Source organism: Dipteris shenzhenensis, chromosome 6 (assembly GCF_047967505.1).
Source record: "Dipteris shenzhenensis isolate YYH24624 ecotype China chromosome 6, Dip_SZ_1.0, whole genome shotgun sequence".
NCBI lineage: Eukaryota > Viridiplantae > Streptophyta > Polypodiopsida > Gleicheniales > Dipteridaceae > Dipteris > Dipteris shenzhenensis.
This window is the reverse complement of record NC_141601.1, coordinates 17,913,865-17,925,911: the sequence shown is the minus strand read 5'-3', so window position 1 is coordinate 17,925,911 and position 12,047 is coordinate 17,913,865. Positions and strand designations below refer to the sequence as shown.

At 46.1% G+C, this 12,047-nt stretch overlaps 1 protein-coding gene across 1 annotated transcript in view; it reads right to left on the bottom strand.

Moving 5' to 3' along the window:
* LOC147900878 (Tetratricopeptide repeat (TPR)-like superfamily protein) overlaps positions 1-12,047 on the bottom strand; it is a 120,706-nt gene that overhangs the window by 95,085 nt on the left and 13,574 nt on the right. Inside the window, exons 2-4 of the mRNA XM_087376387.1 lie at positions 11,246-11,345; positions 11,068-11,137; positions 10,588-10,767 (exon numbers count right to left, since the gene is read on the bottom strand). Of these exons, the coding sequence (XP_087232513.1) occupies positions 10,588-10,767; positions 11,068-11,137; positions 11,246-11,345 (350 nt within the window). The remainder of the gene's footprint in view (positions 1-10,587; positions 10,768-11,067; positions 11,138-11,245; positions 11,346-12,047) is intronic.

The following is a 12,047-nucleotide window of genomic DNA, read 5'->3' as shown; positions in this document are numbered from 1 at the left end:
TGCAATAAAGAGATGTCAAAAAAAATGCTAAGGCTGAGTAAACATGTGTGTGCGAGCGCGCGCGCCTCTCTCTCTCTCTCTCACGGATGATATGCAGCAAGCCATCTGTACCTCATCAGATCATTCAGGCTGAGTTCGGGGCATCACCACTGCAATTAGATGCCACATTCCAGACTATCACTTATCTCTACCACGTGCACGTGTACTGCTAATGTACCACAGGGCAACGCAGGCTACCTTGGTTGGCACTAGCATCTTCTATGGCATTAACAGCTCAGGGTGATCAGAGATGTTGGTATGCACGCACATGCAGGTGGTTTGAGAGATTGGGTTTTCATATAAACAAGCTGCCACCCTTCCAGTACAGCATTGACACTCCATTTGTCCCATTCCGAGGCAATGAATTCAAACCCAATCATCCAAGAGGATCTTCTACAGCTAGGACCTGGTTAGCACAGGCAGAGCTCCCTGTGAAGCTCAGTTTCTATCGGGACCACTGCTTGCACATTTCAACGGAGGGTTTCATCACCCCACCGGGGTACACCCAGATCCACCTACCACATTCACTCAAGATTGCCCTTGGACAGTTACGTGTCACACCGACTCCGTATCGAGAGCGGGCGTGCAAAAGGGATACCCACGGAGAGTCGTATATGCACATTGTGTAAGCGCCATGAGGTGGAGTCAGAGGAGCACTTCTTTTTCCGTTGTCCAGTCTACTATGAGATTCGTGGACGATACCATTGCCTTTTCAAGGACAGATTCGAGGGCCTCTCCAAACTCATTCTATACCCAGACCAAAGATGCCTGGCAGCTTTTATTCACGAGGCAGTCCAACATAGAGATTGTCTCATCAAATCGAGGAGACAGGAATAGGGGACTATGCCCGGCCCATTCCCAGAGTACGATCACAGAGTTCTTCTAGGTAAAGCAAGTCGCTATTACAGCCACGGTTAGCAGGAGAGGCAGACTACTTGACGAGAAGGCAAGGCTGTCTACAGGGTCGACATCAGCTCTAGTAAGGTGTACCTCACAAACAGTGTTCACAACACAGTCATTGTCAAGGAGCTGGACACCCTAATTTTGTCATACCCACAAATACCTTCAACTGGCAGCTCTCGCCTCAAATTATAGCTCAAACGGTGATTGCGACGTCCCAAATGACTCTCCAACGACAGACCGTCATAAACAACGCCTCCTGATGTGACCGAATCTCTACACCCGTCGCCGCCTCTACACCCCCGTCGCTTGCCTCCATCACTTGCCATGTCAGCAAGCGTTAGGTCCCTTGCCACATCAGCCTCTTGGGATATTTTATTTTATTTTAAGAAAACCTGGCTGCTTTTTCCTTCCATTGTTCCTCACTATTCTGCTCAGTCTGCCTCCCATCCACCCACAATTCCTCCCACTCAGCTCTCACCCCTCCCCACCATTGCTCAGCCCCAACTCTCCTCTCCCACATTGCCATGGCTGCTGAAGTACAGCCCAAAACATCTCTTCTGATCACATGCATGGTGTGCTGCAACCCACAGCCTAGGTTAGGGCCCACAGACCCACCTAGGTCGCAAATTCTACAACAAAGACCAAAGAAGAGAGAATATGGGGAAAGGCGAAACGGGGAAAGACCAAGACAAAGCCACAGATGGAGGCGAAAGCCATAAAGCAAATAAGGATCGACGACATAATAAAGATAGCATTGCGGTTCACAAGGGGACCACATCCACTTCTATTTTGACATCGGCTTCACCCACAATCACGACCTCTCCTAGTCCTTCGCCTAGTACCACTGTGTTGACACTGACCTCACCGCTGACATTGGCAGCCTCGACTACAAGGATATCTATGGGATCACCCTCAGAATCATTAGTAACCTCGACATCGACTCAAATCTCGTCTATCAGGGCCCCTGATCCCTTACTATCACCAAGGGGTTCTCACTCAGGATCGTAACAGTACTCCCTATCCTTCCCCTCACCTATCTTTCTTAGTCAGCCACCCTTTCAGCATGCATCTGGGACAACCTCCCACTCATCTACACATCTCACTTGCCTCCAAGTGCCCACTATTCAGCCCCATCCCTCCACATTTGTACCAGACCCCTTTCAGATTCAGATTCCACGAGGACCAGGTTATGCCAGGGCTGACATACCCAATGCTTGGGAGTCCCTTTTAGTGGAGGTCCATAGCATACGCCTCCAAGAGGTGGAGCTGACACGCTTCACACAGGAGCAGATCCGCTTCGCTCAAAAGTAGGCCCATGTAATGCAGGAGCAAGGGCCGCTTTTTTCCAGGAGCTCAGCCAGGATATTAAACACCTGAGGGGGGGAGATGACCACCCTGAAGGGGGCTACAAGGGGTACGTTGTCACCATTTGGGACTTCTCCTAAAAAAATAAAGAGTAATCTTTATTAGAATTGACTCCGATCAAAGAATGGTGAAGTTGGTTAACCAAGAATAAGTTTTATTGTTTTTACTTTTGCCTTGCATTGGTAAAAAAGAGAATTGTGGGGACGCCCACAAGGGACTAGAAATAGTCCAAGAACTAGAATGCATGCACTAGACTAACCTCTAATACGTTAAAGTGTTGGTATTTGTTTGTGGTATTGTGTAGGACCAAGAGGAGTGAAAAAGGCCCTAGAATTAAGGGAAAAGTGCAAAAAGGCCCTAGAAGAGGTAGAGCTGACACGCTTCACACAAGAGCGGGCCTGCTTCGCTCAGGAGTAGGCCCGTGTCAGACAAGAGCAAGCTGCTCTTTTCCAGAAGCTCAGCCAAGATATCACACCTAAGGGGGGAGATGACCACCCTGAAGGGGGCCACAGGGGTACGTTGTCACCATTTGGGACTTCTCCTAAGAAAATAAAGAGTAATCTTTATTAGAATTGACACCGGTCAAAGAATGGTGAAGTTGGTAAACCAAAAATAAGTTTTATTGTTTTTACTTTTGCCCTCAATTGGTTAAAAAGAGAACTATGGGACGCCCGCAACCGACTGGAAATAGTCAAAGAATTAGAATGCATGGATTGGACTAAAGTGTAGGTATTTGTTTGTGGTATTGTGTAGGACCAAGAGGAGTGCAAAAAGGCCCTAGAATTAAGGAAAAAGTGCAAAAAGCAAGTCCTACAAAGCAAAAAGCACCAAGAATGTGAGCGCCTACTTTAAGGAGGACCCCACAAAGAAAATCCAGCGCACTTTTTGATAAAAGCCTCCTTAAGCTGATTTTAGGGAAAGCTCAGCTTTCTGAGAAAAGTATGTCTAATTTAGGCTTAGAAAAAACCTAAAAGCTAGCCCCAGCTTATTAGAAATCTCTTGCTTTCGGGTTGGAGGCTAAGTCTATAAACAAAGAGCCTCAGAGCTCTAGATCATTAAGATTGTACTCAGTCCATAATCTTGTGAGAGCCAGTTGTACAAAGCCTTACTCTATTCCAATAACGACCTTCGGGGGGGTCCAGCCCTTATTTCTAGGCCCTAGTGCTGTGTATTGCTCCTTACCCTTCTCTCCCAGCACTCTATTTTGATGACGATTTGATTCCCACAACTTCAGCACGTTTCCCAAGGAGTGTATGGAACTTCCAGCGCCAACCATCTTGACCTGGATACTACGATTTGATCCAGAAGTCCTACATCTATTGCGATTTGACTGTCGGGCTATCTGTATGTTAGAAATCGGCCAACAGAGGGTACACACAGCGGAAGACTGATAGAATAGCCCAGGAGCTCACATAGTGTGTGGGGGGGTGGAATCACAAACTTCTTTACTTAATGTGCATCACATAGACATGCAGACTCATCAATAGACAATGATCCAGCCAGGTATAGAAACCACCAAAACAATATATTTCCGTCCAAAGCTGTGGACACAATACAAAAGAATAGGTCTAAAGTCCCACCAAAGCATGGTCCTTTGATCTTACCACAAGGTACTTCTAATATCTGCCGGATATCTCTAGACTTGAGCCTATGTGCCCCACCTTGAGCGTATGTAGACTCTCCGTCCAGATACCCTAGAAGACAGCCAAGGTCCAGCCCCTAGGGAGCTCAATTTGCAGCACACCTCCATGACGGACCTTCAACTACCAATCCATGGTTATAAGACACGTTAAGACACGACACGTTAGACACGCTTCAGACACGAGTGTCTAAAGTGCCTTAAAGATAAGACACGTAAGACACGTCATTGTAATAATAAATATTTAATTAATATATGTATAAGTATACAAGTGTACAACTTGCTAGCATAGCTAGTTGCTTGATTCTAGAAGTACAATAAGCTACACTTAAACAATGCAAGAAGTAACAATGCAAGACTCACTACTCAAGAGCTTGCAAGTTAAGAGTCACGACTCAAGAGCTTGCAAGTCATGACTCACAATTTTTAAGATTTAACAACATCATTAATCAATACACATAAATATCATGGCAACACTCTGTCAATCACACGTGACATGAATGCAATATGCATCTCGATACATATAATGGAAAGGAAACTTTTGACTCTCAAGATTCATCCTAAATCCGAATCTGCGAGGTCACTGCGACTACTGGATCCGAGGTCACCATCAATGATAGCATGGTTAAGTCAAACTCGATGTTTGTTGTTACACCCAACCCACTTAAAAAAACAAGAGTGTCTAACGGTGTCTTAAGGTAAGACACGTGTCTTAAGTGTCTTATGGTAAGACACGAGTGTCTTAACAACCATGTGTAACCAATCTTATGAGACACCTCAGCCCAAGACCAGCATTCCGTCCTTCTAACTTTGCATAGTAATCGACTTCCACCTCTAGGGTAGCGTGGCTGAGTCTCTCTCCTCGTGCTCGTTGCTCCTGTTGGGTTGATGCTTCTGCTAGTCTCCTTCGGGCATTGAACTCCGGTTCTGAGACCACTTCAATTCTCATGGCAAGATGTAGCCAATTCCTTTGCCTCATGAACTCTTCCCGCCTAGCCACGTATCTTCGTCTTCTTTATGAGCGTGTGTCAACGACGATTGACTAAGGTAGAAAGTATCCGAGTAGCTATCCGAATACTTTGCACACACTTGTAGTAGCCCATGCTTCCTAGCAACTGTTTCACTTCATCACTGGTCATCATGAACCTTACTTACCTCAGCACTAAGCTTACTACCTTGGTTCTCTAGATCTCCTGGACTAGCAACTCGTCCACTTGCAATTCAATGACCTCGCCCAAGCAGGATCGCCAAAATGTTGATGCTTCGGTTCACTCACCCTTGACTAACTCAAACGTGCTCGGTGTTAACCTTGTGCAGTGCCCAGCGAAGATGCTCTCTCTTAACAATCTTAAGTACAACGTGTTCAGGTGATAGAACATATGACAACATTATAAGACTGGGTGCAATTCATCATAAAGGACAAGAGTATAAACAACAAAAATCAACTTATGTTGACCTACTGTATACAACCAAGCCGATTTGTCTTGCAATGAACCTCATCTTCCTAACCTAGCAAGCTTAGGTGAGAGGAATAGAACGCGGCACACTGCTCTCTTGTTCTCTTCTCTCCTCTCCCATTTTACAACCGCATCTTTTCTAACTACGCAAAACCGCCTTCTAAGAGCAGTAGCGCTCAATGTGTCATGCCACTACTTGCAATTGGTGGATCTACAGCAATATCCTGCATCTTAACTGCAAAACGGTGCTCGGTCCAAAACGTTCTACCACTTCCAAGTAAGTTGACACTCGATGACTGCACTTCAACACCGAGGGCTGACACAGATTTCAAGACTAAATTGTAGGAGGCATTTGAAATGTGTAATTTAATGCTACAATATTCCTTGGCATTCAATTTGTGCAAGATGTCACATGCACCCCTACGCTTGGGTGCAAAGTGACACACTGGCTACATCGACAAGTGCGTAATAGTTCCCTAATAGGAGTTTTTGTTGTATGCAGTGACCCCTTTGTGAGCCCTTGTCCAGCGACAATCAAGCACAAGCTACGTAGGTCAGTCTCTCAGCCTTAGGTCAAGTCGGAAGATCAGTCCTTGTTCACTAGTACCCACTGGAGAACCGTAGGGTGGTGTTTCCGTCTTAGGTTTAGGGATAGGTATAGGTTCAGCCTAGGATAGGAGCCCTTCTGGGCCCCCTTAGGGCTGGAACAAGTGAAGAGAATGGTAGGGGAAGGGCTGCTTTTATAGGCTACCCTATACCCCTCCCTAGGCTGCCATTTATGGGACCTAGGGCTGCCTTTATGGGGCCAAGGGACGAGCCAACCAGCCCCAAAAGCCCTATAAATGGGGGGCCTCCAGGCCCTCTTTCCTCATTGAGTTCCCCCCCTCCTTCAGCCTCCTACAGCCCCTCAGCCCCCTCTGAACAGCCTGACGCTCACCCCCAGAGGCCATCTGACCAGCCTCAGCCTTTGGCATCAGTTCAGCCCTCTGGGAAGGTGTTCCCGCAGCGGATCAGATGGGGAGTCGGGACAGCGAACGGAGTAAGGTTTGGGGTTTGTTTCAGCAGCTCTTTTCAGTTATCTCTTACAGTTTTACACAGCTCATTCTAAGCTCTTTATTTCAGTCATCTCTCAGCTCTCTTATACAATCTATAACTCCTAGTTTTCACTCTCTCACTCACGCAGTAACCTTGCATTCCGGTGGACAGCACAAGCCTCTCCCTTGCCTTGCAGAAGCATCCTACATCATCAGTGTGGACAGCATCAAGGTCTCGATATTGGTTGGCATTCCTCTCAGGTCTTTGGCTCTGCTCTACGTGTGCATAGTGAGCTCTTTAGAAGCGTGTTCCATGCTCTTTCGAAGAGTGTTCTTTGTATATCTCAGTTCTCCAAGTATGAAGCAAATTCTCCCCTCATTGGGAGAGGGGGCCCTCACTAGGTACAAGGACCCAATCGGTTGTCGACTCTACTCTCTCACTATCCTCATCTCCTTTCTCTCTCTATGGTGTACAACGCTAATTCCTCGCTAAAGGTTTAAAGCAAGTCTTGCTGTGAATTACACGATCAGATTACCGTTGCATGTTACGCAAGACAACAAAGGCATTGGCCTATTGCAGTCCAAGTACATTGGGAAACTCCTTGAATGGTTCAGATTTCGGAATCGCAAGCCCATTTCAATTCCCATGGAGGCACGGTTTAAGCCATCCGTGCATGATGACAATGAACCCTTTGATGCCACTAATTACAGCCAGGCTGTGGGATGCCTAATTAACTTGTGTAATATGCGGCCTTCAGTATCTAGGCGGGTAGGTTTATGCACAGCCCAAAGACTTCACATTGGCAACCTATGAGGTAAGGTCGGGTCTATCGAGTCGTGTGCTATGGGTCTCTACTATGACTGGTCCCCTGCTCTCCCTAGCTCGAGTTACCGGCGGAGAAATATTCAGTGATCGTCCTCTGACTAGACTCTGACAGTCCTTCTTGCGCTCTCCTCTAATTGGGCTCTGATGGTCCTTCATGTCCTTTGACTGGGATCTAACGGTCCTTCCTACCTTCATGTGCTTCTCCTTTGTGCTCGGATAAGCTGATCTCTCTGTCTCTGGGCCTCAAGGACAAAAGTGGCCAAATGTTGCTGATCAAGATGTGCCAAGAACTCTTTGAGTGGGCCAAAACCACTGCTGAATAGATAGTGATGTCGTCCACTGATCCCATAGTATACAGGGTTACTGAATGCAAAACGCTCCTCTGTCTCTATCTCCTACATATTACATAAAGTGCAAATCCATCTCTCAAGGTGGAATGACCCATGCCCGTCCTGGGTATCCTATGAGAAGATACACAGAACTGCCCCATCAAGTCCTCAGGGCATGTGGAGATGGATCGGAGCGTAGCCTCATCCCCATTGGGCGGACAAGCGAGTAAAAGAGAAGAAACTTGGTTCGGGGTCTTGAATATGTGAGTGAAAACACTAATCCTCGAGTTTGGCTGGTGTGGCATACCCTCTACTCAAATGGTACTGCATGGCTAGTCGCATCGTGAAGATGGGGCCTGACAAGAGGACCCCCCAAGTATGTATAGGATGTAGCAACCTCCGAAGGAGCCCCGTCAAAGGTAAACTGCTCTCGGTGTGCAGCTATTTGGGATGTGTTGAAGATCATGACCTTGGTTTTACCCAAGTTGACCTTCAAATCATGTATCTCGCAAAAAAACTAGCATGCATACAAGTGCCACTGAACACCCTCTACTGATGAGGAGAATTAGAACGTCATCGAGGCCAAACAAGGTCGGTGATAATGGACAACCTTGTTTGACCCCAATCATGCTCATGATCTCCTCTATCCATCCAATCCATGTCCTGACTCTGCCTGATGCCACACATATAATGTCCGGACTTCCCGGATGATGTCCTAACTGTACCCTAGATCAAAGTAGTCGTATAAATAGTCGAGCCTATGGTACAGTTTGCGGAAATCCACGAAGCAAGAATAAACTCATGGCTTCTATACTTGGGCCTCCTCAATGACAGCTCTTAGTGTAAAGATGCGGTCCAATATAGCATGAACTATCCAAAAGCCTGCCTAACCACTCAGTCTAAATAGCTCACTCCGCAAACTGGCTCACATGTGCGTCAAGTGCTGATGCATAACCTTTGATTTAACATGTTCGATCCTCTAGTTTTGCGGACTCATTGGATCCCTTGCCCTTTGGATAGAGGTGATAGTGTTAAGGGACCAAATGTCGGAGAATCCGATGCAAACCGCATAAATCTTCGACATAACATGTCCGATCATAACGGCCCTCTAGTTTTCCAGAATCATGAGATCCCCTACCTTCTAGATAGAGGGTGTTAAGAGCCCAAGTGTGGGGAATCTGATGCAAACAGCTTCGTTGAATAACTTTGCCAAGACCAGGGCCAAGGTACTACTCCCATGTGCAATGTACGGACATTGCAGCCCAGAAGTGCCCTAATGGAGAGTTTTGGGCTTTTGGAAGCCCGGGCTGGCTGTTTTGGACAGCCAGCAAGTTCTCCCTCATAGCTTCTCCATTTTGGGCCATTCCTCCCTCCCTCTTTCCTCATCTCTTGCTTTTTTCTTCCTGCACGTGCTTGCGCTGCGCGCCCAAAATCCTTGCTTCTTCATTCCCACCTCTCTCTAGAGCCCTTTGCTCCTTCTGAGCCTAGGGTGGCTGCTGACTTTGGATTTAAACTCCCATCTTAACAGTCCCATCTTGTCCCCTTTCTCCTCTCCTATTCTTCCCTTGATCGCATTCTCTCGTATCCGTTGGAATAGCTGGTACGATGATGAGTGTAGGCCAAGCATCACCTTCTTGCGGATTAGAGAACAAGAGCGACTTCATCCACAAACACCTGCTAAACAATTTTGTTTAAGTACTAACTCCAAGGATTTTTGGCGAAAGTTTGTTGAGCGGAGGCCAAATCCCCTCTCATTGACCCGATCATTTGGCACACTTATGCATTCACCCTTATGACATCCCCTATCAGCCTATACTAGACCTCCCACATTTACCTCGCCCCACCTCTTACTCACTCTTCACCACTGGTGATATCAAACACGCAACTTTCAAGCTACATAATGGCCTAGCCAAAGATCATGAGGGGGCTATGTATTGGGTACAAAGGATGAGACCAATACTGCCTGAGAGTGAGGTGAGTTGAAAGAGGGAAGGAGGACAAAAGCAAAAATAGCCTGCGGCAATGATTTCTGGGAGCATGGATTCCCAGATGTTCTGTCTACAGACAGCACATTTCGCTGAAATGTTTCTGCCTGAAACGTTATGTTGTGTTTTGTCAGCTCAAAACACGTTTTTTGGTCAAGCTGTCTCATCCACACTTCTAAAGAGCGAGAAGGTCAAAACGGATTTCCTTATACAACTAGTGGACAGCTGAGTTGTACTTCCTCTTTCAAACCTAATCAGGAACTCCACTTTTTTGCCCAAGAGAAGGAAAAAATAGGTCAGATTTCCATGAATATTTGGTTTCTCTCCCTACTCCGTAGTCCGTAGGCTTCAGCCCTTCCATATGGAAGACATCCTCTTCACACATTGCTAGAGACATGACCTTTTAAACTACTGCGGGGTAAGTGTCTCTGAAATAAAACGTCAACAGTTAAGACATCTAGGAGACCTTTTAAATTAGTGAGGGCCAAGTGTGTCTCACATACAAGGTCTCACAGACTCATTAGAGTTAAGACATCTAGATGATTCATGGCCTGCAAGTGTGTGTAACCTTGCACCATGGCAATCTATAAGACTCACACTTTTATTTAGGTAGACCTCTCTCACTCTCCACACAACCTTTGGAATGCTTGTCACGGTAACTCTAAAGAGGCCCAAGATTGATCCCCACAAGGCATGATGTGAAAATTCACTTCCCCCTAGGATAGCCTCTTACAGCCTGCTTTGGGGTCTCTCTTCTTTGGATTGCAACTCCCATAAGGTTTCTTTGACCACCATAGTCGAGATTTGTGCAACCATGAAAAAGAAATATATTTTTGCTATCATTGCATATGGTCTGCCTTCTGCGTAACCAGAGTTATTGTCACATTACAAAAAGATCATCTTCCCATTAAATTAAAAACTACAATCCAAAGGCCTTCAAGACCAAGTTTGGGCTCTGAACCAAAGGGTAAAGACATAGAACACTAGAAAATAAGGAATGTAGAGAGTACCTGTTTGAAATTTGTCCTTCCAAAACATTGCCACCACCACAGGTTGTTACGGCTGGCCCATACAGTTGAGCTATGGCAAGCTTCTTAGGCCAATGCCTTCGAGAGCAACTTAGAGTTGGAGGTTGTGACTCCTTTCCTATGGAAACAGGAATATATGAACCGTATCCTTTCAAGCAATCCCTGCCAAACAGCAAGCTGTCTCGGTAAGCATCAATTTTTCCCTGTACTAAAATAAGGATCTTGAGGTCTGAACATACAGAAGACAATTGTAGAATGGCCAATCCCGCAGTTAAAACTGTGGTTTACCTGTTGTTTGCCTCGGTCCAATGAGGCAAGGCGCAGGGAGATAGCGCCATCACTCCACATAAGCTAACAACCATCAATAAGAATACATATTTTTTGTTTCAGCTCATGCATCAAGGTTCCCCTTGCTTATACCGAGAAATACTGCACCAGGCCCAAGATAAACTATGGAATTACCAAGATTCTGGGAATGTGGCCAACAGAAGCAATCGCTTCTCCAACCCAAAAGCATGTCCTGACCAACAGCCTAACGACAACGGCAATAAGGCTGCGATGTTCGACCCAAAAAGGATCTCTTCTCTAGTTCTTCTCTCCCACCTCTTCTGTAGTTCTCTCCCACCAAAGTATAACTTACATTGAAGCTGTGATTCGCTTAATCTCAACCGACGAATTATTGCTTCGACGAAAGGACACGTATCGTGTGCGACAACAAACAGCTTCTGCAAAGCTGCAAGCTACGTGGGGATTGCTGTTTTGCTTCTTGGGTAGTATTATGGTCGCAACTTCGAATGCTTCCAAGCTTGCAAATCGTAAGTATCCAACTCTCGAAACTAGGTTGCGGTAGGCAGCCTTTCAACTTAGCACATGGGAAGAAATAGGATGGGAATGGGAAAAGGTGGTCCCAAGTGGTCCCATGCATATTTCTATCCTATTCCCATCCCACCATGTGCTAACAAAAAATAAAGAACCAGGAATGGGTTTAGGAGGAAGAGGACACATGGCATCATTTCATGTGTTTAGGAGGTGGGGACCACTTGGGGACAAGGATACATGTCGTCCTTGCATGTTTTCGAATCCCTAAAAAAGGGGAACCCATTCTGGCTGCCACGGTCTAAAGGCCATGGTTTAGGATGGGAGAAAAAGTGGCTACTCCCATTCTAAATCCATCCCAGACCACTTGGTGTAGGATGGGAGTAATGATGACAAAAAGATTCCCATCCTAAACCCATGCTAGCCCCATCCATGTGCTAAGGCCTTAACTCCAAATTGGACCTGAATCCTCACTATTATCCAATTGGAGTTTCAGTAGCGAGCTTTGTCCAACAATTACCCAATCAAGTGATGGCAAGAAAGAAAATATGCAATTATCTCCCTCCTTATATAATAGATTTGTGGGAAGAATGAATAAAAAAGTATGCTTTTGGGTCAAATTTGAA